This window comes from Panthera leo, chromosome A3 (assembly GCF_018350215.1).
Source record: "Panthera leo isolate Ple1 chromosome A3, P.leo_Ple1_pat1.1, whole genome shotgun sequence".
NCBI classification, from domain to species: Eukaryota; Metazoa; Chordata; class Mammalia; order Carnivora; family Felidae; genus Panthera; species Panthera leo.
In genome coordinates, this window is record NC_056681.1 from 38,608,413 (window position 1) to 38,630,248 (window position 21,836).

The following is a 21,836-nucleotide window of genomic DNA, read 5'->3' on the forward strand; positions in this document are numbered from 1 at the left end:
TGTGGCAGTTGGGTGTCAAAATGTGGCCTGTTTTTATATGGCCTACACATTTTTAAAGGGTCAAGAAGAAGGAAGGGGAGAAGGAGCAGAAGGAAGAGGAGGAGGAAACGGAGGGAGAGGAGGGTGAGTAGGGGTGGGAGAAGAAATATGCAACCAAGACTACATGGGACTCACAAAGCCTAAAACATTTACTCTCTGCCCCTTTACAAAAAAAATTTACCAGCTCCTGATCTGCAGTTTTACATTTACTTTTGTGTCCCGTTGCCAGGTAGAATGCCAGCTTCAAATAATATCTCAGGTTCTTCCAAGAAACTGTACATTCCAAATGGCTTCATCTGAAAGATGAATATCAGAGGCAGAAAACTAGATCCCTGCACCCCCAGACTTCCTTTTCCTACTCCTAGAAACTTGGTTGTCGACCATAAGGCTGAGATCTGAAACAGAAAAGAAGTGAAAGAGCAAAGGGGTTTCTGAGGGGAGAGAGGAAGGATCAGACTGGACATGTGTCTGTTAGCAAAGGGGCATGTGTAGAAAATGGGGCTGACATTTAACAAGCGGCAGCTTGGGCTCCATGTCAGCCATGCAGGTGGATTTCAGAAAATGGAGCAACCATCAAGATGCTCTTCCCGATCTTTCCTATGCTCACCGTAATGAAGCTGAGTTGGAAGTCTGGTGTGATGGGATTTAGGTGGGTACAAAATATACCAATAAATAATAACATGAGAAGGGGGAAGAGGAGAAATACATGAAGAAAAGGAAGAAGGGAGAGAAGGACGGTATGAAGAAGATGATGATGATGGAGATGAGATAAAACAAGAAAACAAAGGCGAAGATGAAGATAAAGAAAGCGAAGATGGTGAAGAAGGAAAACAAAATGTAATGAAGATCATGAAGAATAGGATTGTTTGAGGACTTAAGTATCAAGCCAATTTCTCAGGTCTTTGGGGGCATTATTTCATTTAATCCTTGCAATAGCCTCATGAAATAAGTATTTACTATTGTACCCACTTGACAGCTATGGAAACAGGCGTGGGATTAACTTGTACGAGTCATACAAGCAGCAAGTGATCAATCTTGAATGTGAATCCAGGCAGTCTGGTTCCAGAGTTCATGTTCTTAACCATTAAACTATTCCACTGCCACCAGGAGGAAGGATATGGGGCTCAGCCAGTAATGGATACAGATGGCATTTACTGTCAGGGCTTGGGGGCTTGCCTGTTATTTCTTTTCCCAGGCTGGCATCCGGATCCAAGTCTACCACCTGGTGACCACCATTGTGAATGTTTCTCTGCCACCATTTTTAATGTTTCCTTCTCATTTTCTCTCACCACCAAGAGCAGCATGCCCAGCAGCACTGTTCATACATTTTCTTCTCATCTGATCTTGCCCTCCTTCCATCCTTTCTGCCTCTCTGTTCCTCGGCCTTCCAGGTTTTCAGGGCTTCATGAAGGATTTTTTTTTTTTTTTACAGGATCTTTTTCTTTATTTGGTTTGTTGATTCTCAGCCTTACTGGAAGGAGTCGTGGGGCAGGCAATATCCCCAGCCTGGCAGTGATTACCCAGTAAAAGTTTGTCCCCTAAGTCAACCCTACAAATAAGTTCAAGGGGCCTCACATAAAGTCAGAGAGAGCCCCTTAAAGGAAATCAAGTCACACCTAGCAGGCAGCCAAGGCTCTCCACCATTCCAGCCTCCTTGGATGCCTCAGCTAGCACAGGATTCCTGTCCATAAGGGAAGCCTGGATGGGAATGGTAGTTTGGGGATGAAAGAGGAACCAAGAAGTATGAGGCAAGCTGAGTTCAGTCCCTCAGAGCAAGTAATGACAAGGTCGGTGTATTCTCTCTGAAGCATCGTTGTCAATGCTGAAAGTCCTAGAATTTGAGGTATCTGGTCTTTAGTTGTGGACTGCGACATCCTCAAAATGAGCTACTCTCAACCAACCAGGGAAAACTGGTTTTCTCAACCAGGGAAAACTCTCAACCAACAGTTACCGCTTAACTACAGTGCTTTCTTTACACATAGTTTGTTGAATGCATTCAGCTCTATGAGGTGGGGCACTTATTTCTCTCCATTTTACAGATGCAAAAGCTGAGGCATACAAAGGTAAAGAGTCTTCCCCAACGTCACCAGACTAGTTATAATTTTAACCCAGTCAGTCCTTAAAACTGGTATTGGCCACTAGACAAAATATTAACCATTGCCTCTAGTTCAGTTTGTCACCCTGACACCAGCAGACAGACAGCCTTGCAGACATGTGTCCCCCACTGCCCCAAACCCCATTCCTGGGCCTAGTGAATGAGTTCCTTAAGACTCATTCAGGGGCACCTGGGTGGCTCAGTCATTAAGCATATGAATTTGGCTTGGGTCATGGTCTCATGGTTCGTGAGTTCAAGTCCTACATCAGGTGAGCTCGAGCCTCGCTTTAGGTAAACACAAATCCTGCTTGGGGTAAGCCCCGCTTCTCTCTCTCTCTCTCTATCTCTCTCTCTCCCCCTCTGCCTCTATCTCCCTCTGCCTCTCCTGGAATTCTCTCTCTGCCCCTGGCTCTCTCTCTCTCTCTCTCTCTCTCAAAAAAAAAAAAAAAAAAAAAAGATTCTATCTCTCCCTCTGCCCCTCTCCCCCACTTACACTGCACTCTCTCTAAAAAAATAAAAATATGGTAAAAAAAAAAAAAGGCTAATTCAGGCACATTTGGATCTGATTTCATGCTGCAAATGGTATCTGGGGTTTTAATATATTTTATGCTCTACTACCTGCTTTTTACTGTTTCCTCCACTGGCAAGTTCCTACCCAGGAGTGGTAATGAATACAAAAAAGCTTTGTTCAGGTGTATTTGTTTCTGTATTTGCTGGGGGGGGGGGGGGGGGAGGGTAACTTTTTCCATAAAACTAGGGAAAAATGAGCTCCTGTCTGTGTCTAGGAATCGAAGACACCTTCAGGACAGCTGCCACCGAAGTGAGTCTGCTTGCGGGAAGCGAGGAGTTTAACGCCACCAAGCTGTTTGAAGTTGGTAAGGAGAGTTTTCTCCCCCGCCCCTTTTGTTTTTTTATTCAAATATTGATTTAATGTTTTGGTGATTCCTTTTGCTTTTGCAGTGCCGTCCCATCCCGGGATCCATTTAAGTGTTTTGTTTTCCTCTTATGGGGTCCAATTCTCCCAGCATATTTCTTGCTACCCGAATACAGTCCGAGCAGGAGAGAGCAGTCCTGGGCCTCCCAGACCAGCCTGAGCAGAGCAGCCAGCTGGGTCTGCCTTGCTTGCTACACAGCTTCCGTGGCAAGAAGTGGGACAGGACTGCTCTCCCTAAGCACAGAGTCAGCCTCAGTAGGGCCTCAGGCTGCATGGGGTCTCTTCTCATAGGCCTCACTGAGTGTCCCCAAGAAGTCAGGAAATGCTGATCTCAGTTCTGCAGCAAAAGGAGGGACGGAGAGAAAAAGGGAACTTCCTCGGCATTATACCTGCCTGTCTCTACCTCATCAATTTTTTTGTAAACTTTCGGCATACCCTGCTCCTCATCTGCCAGAAAGTGCTAGACCAAACACAATAAGCACGAACCAGAGAAAATTAAAAGTGACTACTCAGGGGGCACCTGGGTGGCTCAGTCGGTTAAGCAGCTGACTTCGGCTCAGGTCATGATCTTGCGGTCCGTGAGTTCGAGCCCCGCGTCGGGCTCTGTGCTGACTGCTCAGAGCCTAGAGCCTGTTTCAGATTCTGTGTCTCCCTCTCTCTCTGACCCTCCCCCATTCATGCTCTGTCTCAAAAATAAATAAATGTTAAAAAAATTTTTTAAAAAAAGTGACTACTCAGGTGTGAGGTGAAAGCTTCCTTTTTAAAAATAGCTTCACGTGCTTTGGGGTGCAATTCTTTATTGCAGAAAGATAAGACTCCTTCTGTCACACTTCTTCGTGTCACCCAGAAAGTCTTTCTTAGCCTCTTCACTTTTGCCCTGTCTCCTCAGCCAAACTGGAGGCAGTGTGGAAATTCTGTGTCACCCGGGGGTTCCACCTCAGTCTTTCACACACACACAAGCTACCTTTCGCAGGAGCCTTCTGCAAACACTATGCATTTGACTCCCCCGACACCAAAATTAAAGACTAAATGTGGGACATTTACATAAAATAGTAGAGCAACAAAGATTGTCTTTGCGGGGCAGAGAGCTTCTCGGGTCTCTCCATACTGCACACCCTACAGACAGGCAGCTGCTTGCTTTGTTGGGAGGATGGGTCCTGTTGCACAAAGTCACACCTGAGGTACGACTGAGGACTCACAGAGACAAGTAGGACTGGGCATCAGTCAGGTTCTGGGCACGAACAAACATGGCACACTGAACAGATAATTGAGGAGCATTTGATGAGGGTCTGTTTGCAAAGGTGTGAGCAGGGTAGAATGGAAACCAAGAAGGGGATGTACGGGGCCGTACAGAGCAGTGGGGAGCCCTTACTGCCCCTCGGCCTGAAGGGAGCAGGGGGAGGAGTGGCTACCACAATCCACAGCCGTGTGGAGAAGGTTACCAACAGCACTCTTGTTGCTAAAGAAGGATGTAGCCAACCTGCAGTAGCAAGGGAGGAGACACGGGAACAAATACCTTGACCTCGCTCTCCTCTCTTCCCCTGGTCTCTGGCCAGGTCCTCCCCTTGACTCAACCCAAAAAGAAGTCAGGGCTCAAGGAGCGCGTTGATGCAATCCACTTAGGATTCCAGAGCAAGAAAAACCTTCCAGAGCAAGAAAAAACACAGAATGAGGATATAAAACCCCAAACAGAAGATGCCTAGCAGAGATGGGACAGAGCTTGATTTGCACAAGGTCATTTATTAACCTTGTACTGCCTCAGTTATCTGATACGTAAAATGGTCTGAGGTAATAGTGCCAACTTATAGAGTTATTGCAGAATTAAATGAGTTAGTATTTGCAAAGCATTTAGAGCATGCCCATCACACTGAACGTCTACATAAGTTTGATAGATAAAAATAAGTCAATGCATGTTCTATAGGCACATGAATTATGATGACCTTCCACACTAGAAGGATAATAACAAAGCCATTTTCTAGCACCTCACTGAACTTTGTTTCTGAAGACTGTGCTCTCTGAAAGAGACCCTCACTCGTTCTGCAGACACACATTTCCCAGGAGGGAGCCTGCATGCTCTCACTACTGTTTAGTCAGGGGCTCCACAGGGGTGGAGTCTCAGAGCTCAGGTCCGAATGGAGCCTTCGCACGTGCCCTCAGGCAGCACCCCGGTCCCGTGCGTGCTGGGTACTCCCTGTGTTCTAGTTTAATCCTCAGCACACTTTATGAGACAGGCGTTACTTTCATCCCCAATGTAGAGATGAGAAAGCTGAATCACAGTGAGGGAGAATATTGTGCTCGAGGTCATGAGCTACCAAACGGTTGAGTGGGAAGTTGATCCCAGGCAGTCCAACACAAGACCCCACACTCTTCGTCTTAGGCCAGGCCTTTCTGAGCTCCTGAGAGATGCCCTATATCTCTCCTCCTCACTCCACTGAAGAGAAGCCTGAGCCCTCCTCCAAACTGCCCCTCCCAACCCTACCCCTGTCCCAGTCTCTTGATTCCCTCCTAGGACACCACCAGTCTCCCAGGCACCTGGGATCAGAGCTGAGGAGTCACTCCTAAAGTCTTTTCTCCTTTACCCTCAAGCCCACCAAGGCCCAGCAGCCCTAACTCTCTGACCACTCTTGATCCCTTGCATCCCCTCCCTTCCCACCTGGACTCTTATGACAGATATCAGCTCTGAATGTATCTTCCTACTGTACAGCTTAGCTAATAGCTCGCTATCACTCAGAAGCCTTCAGCAGTTCCCTAGGGCCATCTAAACAAGCCTAAACTGCACCAAAGACTCCCATGATCTGATGCCAACAGCCTCATTCCCTATAACCTCTGCTCTGGTGACGCTGAATGTTTCCCCACCCCCAGACAACCCCAGCAGATTTTTTGTGCTCAACCTTGGTTTGTGCAACATTCGCCACTGTTTGCCTGTTCATGACGCCTGTTCCCTTGGGGCAGTGCAGGACCAGCATAAACATATCTTTAGGTTTTTCAAATAAGACCAGGAATCCACATTAATAACTAGAATCACCTAAGTCTTAAGTTAATTCAATAATTTATTAATTCATTGGCAATTAATTCAATATTTTTTATTATTGTAAGGTCCAAATAGAACACCACCAGGGGTGGGTTCTTCAGGTCAATGGCCTCTGGCCTAAATGTTAAGTACCCTAAAAGCAGGGGCCAGCCCCTTCCTCTTTGAGGCATCTTATCATATGGATTTCCTTGCAGTGGTCGTTGCTGTTCGGTACCCATGGTTAAGAGATCAGGCCATGGCTCTAGCTTAAACCAGTGAGTGAGGGGCACAAATAAAACTTGTTCCTATAAATTCCCCTGGAGGTACTTTCTGCCTTACCTTGTCACCACTTATTTAAAGAGCAGATTCAAAATAGCCCTCTGAATTATTGTTAATTTTGTCATAGGTGATAAGGGGGTTGTGGTTATCCCCATATCCTCCTTTTTCCCCCCAGATGCCTACTAAAACTCAGGGATAATATATGTTTTCAAAAAAACAAAAAAGATGAAGCAAATGTAGTGGTTAAATCTGGGTGATGGCATATAGGTAGTCACTGCTTAAATGTATTCTCTCTACTTTTCTATGTGTCTGAAAATTTTTCATAGTATAAAGTGGGGAGGGGGTTGCCTTGTGAATAAAGTTCCCAAGTTCAAGGGAGGTGAGCAAGACAACCAAAGGCTGGTGGTTCCAGGGGGCTCCAGGGGTTGCCCCTGGGAGGGGAGGAGTTGACCTCAGCCTTAACCTGCTTCCCCTTTTGCATGTAGTGAGAGGGTTTCTCCCTGGTCTTTTTCAGACACGGACAGCTGCGAGCGATGGATGAGCTGCAAAAGTGAGTTCTTAAAGAAGTACATGCACAAGGTGATCAATGACCTGCCCAGCTGCCCCTGCTCCTACCCCACAGAGGTGGCCTACAGCACGGCGGACATCTTTGACCGCATTAAGCGCAAGGACTTCCGCTGGAAGGACGCCAGTGGGCCCAAGGAGAAGCTAGAGATCTACAAGCCCACGGCCCGGTACTGCATTCGCTCCATGCTGTCCTTGGAGAGCACCACGCTGGCCGCCCAGCACTGTTGCTATGGCGACAACATGCAGCTCATCACCAGGGGCAAAGGGGCCGGGACGCCCAACCTTATCAGCACTGAGTTCTCAGCTGAGCTCCACTACAAGGTGGACGTCTTGCCCTGGATCATCTGCAAGGGTGACTGGAGCAGATACAACGAGGCCCGGCCTCCCAACAATGGACAGAAGTGCACAGAGAGCCCCTCAGATGAAGATTACATTAAGCAGTTCCAAGAGGCCAGGGAGTATTAAGGAGATGCCACCTCGGGTATTTGTGACACAAATGCACTACACTGATCTACCGCTTGGGCAGCGCCCCTCTTATCCGCATACATGTATATTTGTATATACCACATGGGTATTTTTCATAAATTACACTAGGGGTGTGCACCAGCCCCAGGTGACTGCCATCTGAAGCCACCTTGCCATCTGAAATGCCCACAGAGCTCCTTGAAATTCCTCCAAGGGGCGATGTCAGCAGGAAGATGAGGACAAAGAAGCCAGAAGAACCTGGAAGCCATAGTGGGTGAGATTCAACTCACACCCCGATCCAATGTTTTCTAGAGAAGCAAAGAGGAAAAGACTGAGTTGTAAACGTTATAAGCAGTTTTTATATATAACTTATTTAATATGAATGTGACTTAAGCATAAACTTTTTCGCTGGAGTTGTGAAACTGTTTAATCCCTTCTGTGAGAGTTCAGACAGGGGCTTCCGGAGGTGGGAGAGAAAGGGAATTTTGTAATGATTTAAAAAAAGAAAAACTAAATAACTCAACATAAGTGTATCAAAATAAGAAAACAGCCACCTAAAAACAAATATTCTTTAGTCCTGAGGGACCTTGCTGGAGTCTCAGCTTCCAAAATGCCCTTGCCTAAGATTGGATAGGGGGTGGGGGGCACATGGGTATTTTAGGGACAAATCTGATGACTGGTTTTAAATAGGCTTTAAAATAAAAGGCCAATATTAGCATAATGCTATAATTCTATTGAAAGGCTTCAGAGTAGGAGACGTTCTGCTCATGTCTTAGTAGGTTCAGAAGGCTGCAGGAAGGTCAGATGTAAAAATAGTAGCACTTTTCCAAAGAAAAACAAGCAAAATAAATGGTAAAAGAACATAAACCTCATTTCATCTATTTTATTTTAATACCATCGTAACATTTTTTTTCTCCACCAATATATTCCCAGTAAATACATATAAAAAGAGTAGGGGGACTCATGTTTAGAAAAAACCTAATTTTTTTATGTTTTAAGAAAGGGGAAAAAACTACGTTATTTTTGTAAAGTATTTATTGAGTCACTGAGTCTTGTGCTTCAAGCAATTACCTGGTTCTGTAGTGTGGAACTTAGGACAAATAAAGAATTTGTTCTTATGAAATCTTTACTTGCAAAACTCCAGGAAAAGAGAATATATAATAAAATCATAATAAAATGTGTTACCTGCAATAAATGTGTTACCTGCCAATATTTATGATACAAATACCATAAATAATCCTGGTAAGCCCTGGACTCCAAGGCAGGGGGAGAGGAAGGTCTAAACCAGGTGGGAATAAAAGGCTCATTGATTGATGTGATGGTGGGTGGTATAACTCAGCATCTTTGGCACCAAGAACATCAACCCAGTCCCCAGGAAGCTGAAGTCATTGACCCACAGGTAAGTTTTTGCCTCCTCAGAGCTAAGAAGGAGCTAAGAAAACCAAGCCAGAGTAAAGGTTTAAGACAGTCCAGGTGAGCAGGGCTGCTTCCAGACAAAATTCAGCAATTACAGTAGCAAGTAGAACTAATCATGCAGATTATTCCTTTTACAGATGAGAAAACCAAAACTCGAGGCGGGGGGCGGGGGGGAATATATCACACTGGACCCATCTTTCTTTTCCTAGCCTAGCTCATTCTACTATGTCAAACTGGTAGTGTCCTGGTGATGTCATAAGCTCTTCTAGTAAAATCTTGTTCTTCTGGAAAAGCTTTTATCAATCATCTACACTTTAAAATGAATCACTCATGCATTGCCCATTCTCAGAATATTTGTATTTAAGAGCTATTTCTAATTATGATATGAGAAGCCTATTGACATCTGAAGGAATTTTAGGTAACTGAACTGGTAGGGAGAGAATCAATACACCTATATATCAGGGAAGCAGATTTGGTTTCTATAATAGGGAAACTATTTTTGCAAAGAGAGTTGGTTGCATTGGATTGCATTACTTTTGAGGTGGTGAGATCCCTGTTGAGACAGGTATTCAAGCAGAGACTGGAGATGAAGCATATGAGAAACTCAACCAAATGAGGAGAGAAAAAAAACGTATAATAACCCTCTGATAAATGTTTTATTAAGGATAAATGCAAAGTACTATGGGAAAACAGAGGCAGGAATCAGGTAAGTACCTGTCGAGTCCAATGGAGGTGTGGTATTTCATAAAGCAAAGAGGGAGGGAGAAATGGAGGCATTTGGAGTCAGAAAAAAAGAACAAAAACAAGGAATTAGGAATGAGCTTGGTGTTTCCCAAAGGCTAGTATGTTTAGAATGATAAGCAGAGGAACAAGAGTGGTAAGTTATGGAGCCATATCTAAGGTGTCTTTATTAAGGATTTAGCCTGGAAGACAAAAAGGAACAGAGCTCTTTCCTACTACAGTGAGAATGACTGATATGAGCAATGTTTGCAATGGGCTCTTTGCCTTTTCATATCAGACTTTGCTGACCTAGTGAAATGAGAGTTGGAAGGTGAGGTGAAATGGGAGCAGAGAGGTCCCCGGGTTTTTTGCCTACTGAATACATCCCTACTCTCCAGTACAAGTTAGTGTCACGCCTCTGGAAATTTGTGGAACTATGATCTGCCTCTAATCAGGATAAGCTAGTTGTCAGTCCCAAAGCCAATGAGTGATGCTCAGAAAGCCAGACCCCTCTGCTCAGCTATCTAATAAGACAAGGCAACCTTGTCTGATTCAGCACAGGGCTTCAAGCCAGCCCCTTGGTAGCCCCAAGTAATTCTCTCCTTCCAAGTGGAGCATGTGCTCAAGGGCCAACTTTGCCTGCAGCAGAGAAGGCTGCGCCTTCACCAACAGTACCTGTAAATATGACCCTCAACAAGTGCTCTACAAATGACTCTCATCAAATTTCTTGCTCCTTTGCTGGAAAAAGAGTCCTTTTTCTAATCACTGGGCCTCCTGGGTGCCATGTGAGCAAGCCAATAGTGGCAAACAGAGATGCCCAAGGCCCTCTAGTGGCTGCACATGGGAAAGTTGAGAAAGAGAACAGGGACAACGGAACTTTCTCTTTGGCCCCATTACAGTTGTCCACCATGATTACAGGCTCCGGGGTGTTTCTGCCTGTGTAGCTCAGCGGCCAAGAGGATAGAGTTCTCCAGCCTAACATCAGGGATCAAAGAATAGGTACTATACTAGCCACCCTTTCCTGAGCACACACTTTGTGCCTCTGTGCAGCTCACATTAACATGGGAGGCAAGCATAGTGCATCACATCCATTTTACAGATGAGGAAAAAGAAGCCCAACCAGGTTAGCAAAGTTGCCCAAAGTCATAAATGCTCCATAAATGGCAGACCCAGCTGAAGCCAGTTCTTTCTAATCACCAACCCAACGTTTGTAACCTTAACCCTTGTTCTACTCTCTTCCTAAGTCTTCACAGCACTCACAGGATCTGTTTGGTGTTTGTTTTTCTCTAACTCACTCTGCCTTTACTTGAATTGTTCAAATCTGCCAAATGTCCCTGCATCAACCCTTATGATATCTCACATTGGAGACAGAGGATCTGGCTTTATTTCTACATATTCTGCTCGGTTCTGTCATTCTGTAAGAGGATGCTTGCTCCTATAGCAGAGCCCTTGCTCCAGTTGGGTCAGTAACAGAACTCAACATTTCTAGAACAGAGACTGGTCTGTTTTCCTTACTGCAAGCAAACCCCATGCTGTTGCCTGTTGGGTAGGCCTCAGAGGCAGGTGTTGTGTCTCTTACTTTTCTACACTCTCAGCTCCTAGCACTGCCCCTGGCAGATGTCAGACAATGTGCAGAGGGCTTAAGAATTTGAAGGTTGAGTCAAACTTCCTGGATTATAGTCCTGGCTTCCACAATTGCCTGTTGGGTACCACTGGATAGATTAATCAGCCTCTATGCATTTCAGTTCCTCATACAGTTGTTATGAGAATGAACTAAGAGCCTTGAAGTTCTTGGAGCCTGTCAGATGCAATGAAGTTTGGACATTGGGATTTAGTCACTTGAAAAATGTATATTGAACATCTCCCAGTTGCCCAGAATTGTTCCAGATGCCAGAGATAAAACAGTATACAAATACAGATACTCCTGTTGGAGGGCAGACAGCTGAAAAATAAAGACATAATCTGAGATAATGATAAGTGATATAAAGAAAAATAAATTATTTGATTACACATGTATGTTGCATTATTTATAGTAATACTATACTAGTAGCTATTATAGATAATCTTCAAAATCACTGTGGCTTAACACAGTAAAAATCTAGGGGATGTGTCTGGTCAAGTGGCTCTCTTTTAGGTGATGAGTCAAGGGTCCAGGCTCCTTCCATATTGTGGGTTGGCCATCCTCAAAATGTAACTCTCTAGGATGTCCTGGGGGTCATCTCTATCCCAGCCTGCTTGAAGAGTAAAGAGCAGGCAGGCCGTGCATAAAGGTTTGCATAGGTCAAGGAGAGAAGTACTGTACATCATTTCCACTTCATCTCCACAGCTCTGTTCCATGCCACACTCTTTCACAAGGAAGATTGGGAAACGGAATTTAGTTGGGGGTGAAAGAAACAGAGAAAGACTATGTGAGCACTTAGCCAGTCTGCCACAGAGGTAGATCACCAACTACCTGATTACACAAAGCAGGAATATAAGCAAGCAAAAAAGGACTCTGGGTGGGCTGAAAGTAGGTAACCAAAGAAGAGAGGTCCTTCCCAGCCCCTCACCACCTTCCACATTGTTTTATAGTGTTAAACTGGACCTCAGTTTACTATCTATAAATTGGATAAGATCACCTGTCTTACCTACTCATTGGCAGATGCTTTTGATGTCCAGCACTTGCCCCTTGGCACTTACCACACTGACTACACATACTGTGTACACCAGCCCCATTCTCAACTGGAAGCTCCTGCAAGCCTTTGCCTGAACACGTTCTCTAGGCAGTGGGACCCACTTGGCTTGCATAGGAACAGACCAAAGTGCCAGGGACTTAACAGTGCCCCCCAGGAGCACTTAACAGTTGACTGACAGGAACTTGGGGGAACACTCCAGCTTCCTCACCCCTCAAGTGGGGCAATTCTGAAGCATATTCTGTACCATTCCCAGAATTCTCAGTGGGACTGAGCTCCAGTCACCCACAGTGCTAACTTGCTTGCTAACACACCATTTATCGGCTTCCTTCCCTTCCCTGTATTTCTTCCCGACTCTGCTACTGTTGCTCTCTGGAATCATCTCCCAAATGTGCTTACCTGCTCAGATCATTCTCTCTGGCTTTTCTTCTGGGTGAGTCCCAAACCAAGACTTTATGCTTTAGTACTTACTGAGTGCTATTCAAAAATAAGCTTACTATTATCACCCTCATGTGGAAATGAGGTTTTGCTGTTGTTGATAGTTCTACAAAAAAAAAAAAAAAAAAAAAAAAAAAACTGGTGCTTTAATAGATCTTTTTTGTTTCTACAAAACAACATGATAAACCCTCAGTTTTTACAATTAGAGCCAACAGACAGAAAGTGACTCTGCCAGATACCTCCAAAAATTGCTGAACGCCTTTTCTTAGTTTTTGAATTAATCTCCTTGCTGACTACAAACCAATCATGCTCCATAGACCACACTTTGAGTAGCACTGTTATAATCAACTGGGCGACAGTGATCAATATCCCCAAGAGCAATGATTCTGGCCTGATATACAAAATCATGAAAAGGCTTCACAGGAAGTTATGTGTGGGGAGGAAAGAGGATGGGGTTCTCCCTTTGTCATCTACTTACAATTTCCAATGGAAAAATGTGTGGGTTGTCACCACTATGCCTGCACTATTTCAGACTAATTAAAGACTTGCCTCAGTAATTACTGGGTGGGTATACACAGAAACATACATCCATGTGTACAGATCCTGAATACAGTAGTATAAATTAAGACAGAAAGCTTACAGCCCATTGCTTTTCTGAGACTTAGTATTGGTTTACCATACAGGATTAGAAGAAGAGGGGCATTTTCTGGGATCAGAAGATAAGACTTTTTAGAAACAAATTTATGGGACTAGCACTCTTTGCTGAACCAGAAGAACAAAGTTTAGATACATTTGGGGATTTTTTTTGGGGGGGGGGTTTGTTTTTTGGTTTTTGGTTTTTTTTTTTTTTACTATCTCCATCTCCTTGTAGAAGTTTTGGAAAGCCAACATACAACAGCCAGTGCCTTGCCTGTAATGGCAAAAATAACATCATCCTCAACCATTTTAGTGGCAGGGGAATTGGTGGGGGGCTGGACGGAGACACAGCTGCAATAGCAAAGCTGGGTAAGAATTTTATAACTTTGCTAATTTTCTATCTGTTCTGGGAGTAATAAATGTACCCTTATAGATATTCATGATTGCCCTTAAAATGAAAAAGAAAAAGACTTTTTTTTTTTTTTTTTTTTTTTTTTTTTTTTTTTTTTTTTTTTATTTTATTTTATTTTTTTTATTTTATTTTATTTTTTTTTAATATATGAAATTTACTGTCAAATTGGTTTCCATACAACACCCAGTGCTCATCCCAAAAGGTGCCCTCCTCAATACCCATCACCCACCCTGCCCTCCCTCCCACCCTGCCCTCCCTCCCACCCCCCATCAACCCTCAGTTTGTTCTCAGTTTTTAACAGTCTCTAATGCTTTGGCTCTCTCCCACTCTAACCTCTTTTTTTTTTTTTTTTTTTTTCCTTCCCCTCCCCCATGGGTTTCTGTTATGTTTCTCAGGATCCACATAAGAGTGAAACCATATGGTATCTGTCTTTCTCTGTATGGCTTATTTCACTTAGCATCACACTCTCCAGTTCCATCCATGTTGCTACAAAAGGCCATATTTCATTTTTTCTCATTGCCACGTAGTATTCCATTGTGTATATAAACCACAATTTCTTTATCCATTCATCAGTTGATGGACATTTAGGCTCTTTCCATAATTTGGCTATTGTTGAGAGTGCCGCTATAAACATTGGGGTACAGGTGCCCCTATGCATCAGTACTCCTGTATCCCTTGGATAAATTCCTAGCAGTGCTATTGCTGGGTCATAGGGTAGGTCTATTTTTAATTTTCTGAGGAACCTCCACACTGCTTTCCAGAGCGGCTGCACCAATTTGCATTCCCACCAACAGTGCAAGAGGGTTCCTGTTTCTCCACATCCTCTCCAGCATCTATAGTCTCCTGATTTCTTCATTTTGGCCACTTTGACTGGCGTGAGGTGGTATCTGAATGTGGTTTTGATTTGTATTTCCCTGATAAGGAGCGACGTTGAACATCTTTTCATGTGCCTGTTGGCCATCCGGATGTCTTCTTTAGAGAAGTGTCTATTCATGTTTTCTGCCCATTTCTTCACTGGGTTATTTGTTAGAAAAAGACTTTTAAATGGCACAGAAAAGCCTTTCATTCTTGAGGCATGTAATTCATGGATGATTTTCAAAATGTCATGTTTGAATTGGGAAAGTAACATTTCTTGAATTAATCAGCCAGTTGCTTCAAGAACATGACTCAAAGGATATAAAAATTTCAAGCCTGACTTTTAAAGAAAAAAGTAATTTTTTCTATGCAGCTAAGTTTATTTTTCACAAATGCCATGGCCACATATTAGGTTTATCTGCCATGGAAGGGAATGGTCTAAATGAAGTACCCCTTTAATTACTTAGTGAAAGTGAGCAGTAGCAGATCTTAACAAGAACTGCTTCAAAGTTTTACACCAGTAGACAAGTGGTTTTGCTTTGTCTAGTTCTGCCCTCCTTTACTCTCCTCTACACCTAGATTGGGTTTGGTTTGTTTTACCTTTGGAGAGCTTAGCAAATGGAGAAGGAGAAAGAAAAGGAAAAGGCAAAGAGAAAAGCCAGGGTTTCCCAGGACAAAATCTTCTTTGGAGCTTCTAAAGTAACTCAGTGCCTCTGTTGTCCATATAACTCCAATGAGATCTTTACACAGGTAAGACTGGGGACACCCACACCACTGATGCACCTGTTCCCAGGGCGCCTTCAAATTCGCCTTCAGGGACCAGCCAAGACCAGGAAGAGGTGCCCAGAGACCTCATGCTTCAGAGCCATGTGATCAGGATTCCTTCAGTCGAAAGAAAAGTGAGGTCCTCTGTGCTGATTGCTATGGAGGGCAGACCTTTCTATCAAGAATGTTTTAGGGCCCTCATCTGGGGACTTCTACTGAGTGGAGGCCAAGGCAGCCTTCTCCAGGTCTCAGGCAAAAGCCCTTCATGGAGCCACTCTTGAGCACTCCCTCCCACTATTACAAGATATTATAAAGAGAAAAAAAAAAAGGAGGAAAGCAGGCATCCCATTCTAGGAAGATAAAGCCTGGCTCACACTACTCACCATCAGCAAACATAGAAAACTGAAGTTTGAGATAAAAGCAAACTCACTTTGTTTCCTCTTCTTCAATATTTCTACTTCGTACACTCCCAGTTGCCTTCCCCCCTGCTCGTCTCTCATTCCCTTTGCCACCCAACTGGAGATCTTGTAGCCAACTTCCATTCTTTGAGCCAATCTTTTTTGAAAAATACTCTTCATTTTATTGATGTATAACATACAATCAGAAAAAAAGTACATGTCATAAATGGGTGGCTCAGTGGATTTTCACAAAGTGAACACACTCATGGACAAAGTCAAGAAATAGAATATAAGGTTCATGAGGGAGCTCCCAGGGATGAAATGTTCTATGTCTTGATTATGGTGGTGGCTACACAACTGTATGCATTTGCCAAAACTCATTGGACTATGGTGCACTTATAAAAAAAATTGAATTTCATCATATGTAAATGTTACCTCAATGGAAAACAAATAAAGAAGACATTACTTACCATCACTCCTGTGCCACCTTACTGTTAGTACCCACTTCCCACCAAAAGTAATCAGTATCATGACACCATATTGGTTTTGCCTGATTTTGAACATCAAGTGAATGGAATCCTCTAGCATATGCTCCCTGAAGTCTGGCATCTTTTGTTCAATATGACATTATGAGAGTCTTCCATATTGCTGTTTGCAGCTCTAGGTCATTCTTTCTCATCACTGCTTAGGACTGTACCTTTCTATTTAACCTTTCTACCATGAACAGGCATTTGGGTCCTTGCCAGTTTGGAGCTTTTACAAATAGTGCTGCAACAGTCCAGGGTGTGTCCTTTAGTGCTTGTACACACACATTTCCATGAGGAGTGGAATTAATAGGTCCTAGGGCAGGTTCAGATTTAGCAGATACCATCCAAGAATTCTCCCAAGTGGTTACATTAATTGACATTCTATCCAGGAGGGGTTGAAGGTTCTGGTTCTTTGATCAATCTTGGTTCCACTCCTACACGAACCGTTCTTTGATATGTTAATTCTTTAGATTTAAGTCAACATGTGTGTACTGAACACTTACTGTGTGCTTGTCATCATTGACCATGCTGGGTACTGGAGACAGATAGAGGGACAGATAGGAATCCTGTCATAAATGAATGGTACAGGGGGGTGACTAATTCAGATGACTGTCATACAATGTGATAGGTACTATGGGACCAGGTGAGGATTAATTACAGTGGTTGTAATTAATAAGTCAGAGTTGCCACATAGTATTTAGGGGGAAAAAAGGTCTTATGATATCAAGTGTTGGCAAGGTGACAAAGAGACAGAAACTCTTATTGCCACACTTTTGGGGATATAAATTGGGGATAATTTGACTCTACCTTATACCATGGATGCTGTAAAGTGCATGTAGCAGAAGTCACCAATTTCACCCCTGAGGGCTTTCTTTGTATTATCAAAAATTGGAAACAATTTAATTGTCTACCAATAGAAGAATGGACAAATAAACCGTGTTGTATTAGTAAGACAGAATACCACCCAGCTGTGAAAATAAATGATCTAAAGCTATGCATACTGTCACAGTGTCATAAAAATATAACGTGTAAAAAAACAAATTGCAAATGAATATATTAAGTATTGCACAATTTCAATAATTTAAAAACTCACAAAGCAATACTACATGATGTCTGGACACTGACATAGGGAATAGTACTAAATTATGCATGGGAAGGCTAACCACGAATTTCAAGGTAACAGTTACCTCTGGGGATGGATGACAGTGAGTGGGTGGAGAAGGCAAAAAACATTACAGGTAATATGATATTTCTTTTTTTAAAAAAAGAAACCTAAAATATACTGCAAGATGTTAATACTGGTTAAATCTGAGCATTGGACAACATACAATTGTTACATTATTCTCTATATATTTGATATATTTTAAACTAAGTACTAAAAATAAACAAAACTGAAAAGAAAAAATAAATGATGTAGTGAGGTCAGGTGGGTCATGAGTCTATGCCCCATGGCACATGTGAGTCCATACACAGAGGAAGTTGTGCAGGCCACCATTGGCTGTTGATGGCAATACTAAGGTTGGGATATCTGTATTCGCCCACTCCCAGGCAGTGAACCCACTCTGACTAGCAGCCATCTTGGTTACTCCAAGAGAATCACTTGGCATCTCTCCAAATTCTTCCTTCCTCTCTTGTGTGTACAGCTTGGGATAAACACAGCACTGGTCCCAAATCCAGCATTTCCTGGATGGGAGGCCTCAAGCAGTCCCACAGCTTTGCTGAGTCATGTTTCCTATCATCCCCCAACCCCTGCAGTTCTGCTCCCAGAGCTGCCCCCAGAGCCCAGAAGACAGCTTAAAAACTGCCCCTTTGGGGGCCATTGGCTCCCACCTCAGGCTAAAATACCCACTTACTGAGCACCTCCTTTGTGCTAGACACTGGATTGGGAAATCATCTCGGTCACCTTTTTAACATATCACAGGTGAGGACCCCAAGGCTCAGGGAGTAGAAAGACGTGCCCACAATCACTCAAGTGGATCCATATTTAAACCTGGGTATGTCTGGCTCCAAATCCACATTTCTTTTCGCCATTTGGACATCAAACATGGAGATAGTTTGTCTTCTTACTTCTGTTCCCTCTGCCCCACCTTCCCTTCATGCAACTAGCATCTGGATTAGGTGTGAGGGAGTGAGATTTGATTCTCATCTAAACACCTTCCAAATTCAAGTAGGGCCCCTGAATCCCAACGGGCTTCCCCCGACCCCCACCGGTCCCTCTTGTGGTCCATCTCATCACCATCACCGATGACTCAGCATTCATCTGCCACAGATTTCTCCCACCGTCTGTTCCCTTGAAAAATTGAATTGCAGAAAAGCAAACAGAGTAAGAGCAACTTAGACTATGAGCAACTTCTGGCCTCCGCTGGAAGAACCAGATGTGAGCCTGGCATGCCAGGTGTTTCTGCTTCTAGTCAGAAACTGGAAGTTATAGAAGACAGAGCTCAGGCACACCAGGGGCCGCTGATCCACATCTTGTCTGGGTCTCCCAGGGGCCAAGGGTTGAAGAGTGAGCCTCACTTAATCCTAACAGGGAACAGTCACTTAGGAAACTGGGAGAAGAGGGCTCAACAAGGCACAGATTGGAGAAGAGAGAGAACTATAGGGAAAAAAGGATGGTGAAATGGAGGGAGGGGAGGGAGGGCAGGGAGGGTGGGTGATGGGCATTGAGGAGGGCACCTGTTGGGATGAGCACTGGGTGTTGTATGGAAACCAATCTGACAATAAATTTCATATTAAAAAAAAAGAAATGGAGGCTTGAAAAAACATAACCCACATTCTAGCTTATTTATCTGTCCCAAAAAAGAGGGTTGGTTTTCAGAGTTCTAAGGTTGCTATGATGCTTGAAGGTATGAAGGGGTTAAGTTTGGCTACATGTAAAAGATGACTAATGCTGAGCCCCTCCCTACCACACACACACACACACACACACACACAGCAGATACGACAGAGGCCCAAAGAGGGCATGGCATCTTGTAATCTCTGGGGCTGTGGACCCGGCAGAACACCTGGCAATGGTGTGTCTGGAGTCTGGTTAAAGGAAGGGGGCTCTCTGACCAGCGCAGGTCCCACAGGGGCCCGTAAGCAGGGAGGGAAGAAAGCACTGGAAATTCTGAACAACCCGTCTGTGGATTGGGGGCTGGAGGATCTGGCCAGCCTGCTCTGAGGGGATGACCTTGGATTGCAAAGTCAGGGGCAGGGGGTGAGGGTGGGGAGGACACACAGCAGGTGGAAGTGCAGCACAAAGGGCCCAGGCGTCCGGTCCCATGCAGAGGACCAACAGCTCACACTCCTGGTCCCATCAACCATGTCCTGAAGTGAGAGCCCCCACTCCCACCCCCCAGCAAAGGCTGAGGGGATATGGACCCTGGAGAAGCACAGGACATTTTTCCTGTCTTTCTGAGAACTAAGACAAATCCATGGAAAGGATAGTAGTGCACACGTCAAGCAAAAATACTTGCCAAATTCCAAGGAGAATTCATACTTCATTAGCAGAGGTCCGTATGGTATACTAGCTTTGTGTTGCAGGAGGTATTTTAACCTTAAAAGCACTGGTATCATCGTGTGTTTGCAAAACCCAGGGCAACACTTTGAGACAGATGGTGCCAGTCGGGACTCAAGGCTGAAACCAAGAGAACTTAACTCTGGTTAATTTAAAAAGAAAGGAAGCATATGGGGCAGATGTTGGGTAGCTTTAGAAAGATTCAAATAAATAAATAAAACCACGTCACATATCATGTAAGAGGGATGCATATCAAACAAGATAACCATGGCTTAACTAAGATAGAGGTTTATTACTTTCCTGTGAAAAATACATCTGGCCTTAGAGAGTTCCATGGAGGTATGGGATCCAGTTTCTTCCACATTTCTCTCCAAGCAATTTCCACTTCATAGTCTAAAATGACTACCCAAACTCCAGCCTTCACATTCACATTCCAGCAAGCAAAATAAGAGAAAGAAGTGAAAAGGGACTTTCCAGAAGCTATAGGCACACTTCTCTTTGCATCCCGTTCACCAGAACTCAGTCCTCTGGACTCAACTAGTTTACGAGAGATGAGGAAGTCTTTCTCTGGGACAGCCATGTGTTTCAGCTAACAAATAAAGATTCTACGACAAATAAAAAAGATACTGGAGAGAAAATTAGCAGCTTCTTCCACAGGAGCTTAAATCCTATTAAACTCTATGACAACTGCAGTCAAAATTTTTATGTCAGACAGGGAGCCCCACTGAAGCACGCTGCTTTGAACAGAGTTTTTCCTCGCAGGGGAAGTGACAATTGTTGCTGGGATCCAAGGAGAGAAATGCTGTGTTCCAGGAAGTGTCAGGACCCCAGTCCCACAGCATCTAAAACCCTCAGCCGTGTTGCTGTACACATGTGATCCTTGGTCTCTGGGCCCAGACCTCAGCTTGAACACAGGAAGCTGGTGCATTTCAGCCTCTGCCATCCCCAGCACCTAGCCCAGGGCCAGGCACGCACAGCCAGCTTTCAAAGAAATGTTTATGAAACTGATGAATGAACGTCTACATTCAACTGCCTCCCACGTACTTGTATAACTCTTTTTCATGTGGATGAAAATATTTTAAAATATTACTGAATTCATAAATGTGTATCTTTTCCTCCCATGTGTATTTTCAGTGAATTTCTAAGTGTTGGTGGCGGGGGGCAGGGGGCAGCGGAGCAGCAGAGTCAGATTCTTGGGCTCAACTGCCTGGGTTTGAATCCTTAATCTGTCACGCGCTAGCTTTGTGACCTTGAGCAAGATACTTCACTTCTCTGTGCTGTAGTTTCCTCATTTGGTAGTGTTGTTCATGGTTGTCATGAAGTTTCATGAGTTAACATTTGTATTGTGTAAATTGTGTGTATCACGTAGGACAGTGATTGGCACAGAGGTTCAAATAAAATATCAGAAGTGAATGTGCCCGTTTACAAAGTCTCATGTTTTAACGTCATAGAGTCTCTTGAACAAAGCTGGAAGGCTGTGACCCAGCCTAAATGATTTTTACTTTGGCAGCTCTTGAGTTTCAAGCATTTTTTTTTTTTAGTTGCCCCAATCCCAAGACCAAGCCAGTTCATCACCATTAGAGATGGTTCTCAGTGCTTCACCTCAGTGCCCAGGTCTAAGTTACAGAGTTACAGGTCATTCTAAAAGGAAAGACACCCTTGGCTGATGGACCCAGGGCAGGGATCAAATGTATTTCTCTCTCCAAACCCTCCACCTGCCACTTCCTCACTTCATAGCATCCCAGCAGCTGACCATGTTGCAAACAGAGACCAATTCCCTTTGATGCCCATGACCAGACGAGGTCCATATGAGGCTCTCAAACAAAGCTTTTGCTTTGTTTCTAAACAACTTAAGAAGGCTTAAAGGGGGAAGAAGTGCCCTATTTTCTCAGGCTCCCTTTCCTGCTCAAATAGAAAGAAAAACTCAAGACCCAGGGAGGGACCCAGTGAGACAGAGAGAGAAACAGACAGGAGTGTAAGACAAGGAATGGCTGCAAAGCTTAGATTACTTCCTAAAGGATGGGGGGCTGGGGGAGGCGGGTGGATACGTGATCTTTATCTAATCAGACAGTCTACCCAGGAAGTCCCTGAGATCAAAGCAAGGGGCTT

General features: G+C 44.0%; 2 protein-coding genes across 4 annotated transcripts in view; one reads left to right on the top strand and one right to left on the bottom strand.

The window, feature by feature from the left end:
• Nucleotides 1-7,558, top strand: part of ISM1 (isthmin 1) — a 73,436-nt gene extending 65,878 nt beyond the window's left edge. For both annotated transcript variants that reach the window (XM_042931636.1, XM_042931635.1), the window contains exons 5-6: nt 2,920-3,009; nt 6,872-7,558. In XM_042931636.1, the coding sequence (XP_042787570.1) occupies nt 2,920-3,009; nt 6,872-7,389 (608 nt within the window). In that variant the 3' untranslated portion in view covers nt 7,390-7,558. The remainder of the gene's footprint in view (nt 1-2,919; nt 3,010-6,871) is intronic.
• The window catches only part of TASP1 (taspase 1), a 341,560-nt gene continuing 327,193 nt past the window's right edge, over nt 7,470-21,836 (bottom strand). For both annotated transcript variants that reach the window (XM_042931627.1, XM_042931624.1), the window contains one exon: nt 7,470-7,697. In XM_042931627.1, the coding sequence (XP_042787561.1) occupies nt 7,671-7,697 (27 nt within the window). In that variant the 3' untranslated portion in view covers nt 7,470-7,670. The remainder of the gene's footprint in view (nt 7,698-21,836) is intronic.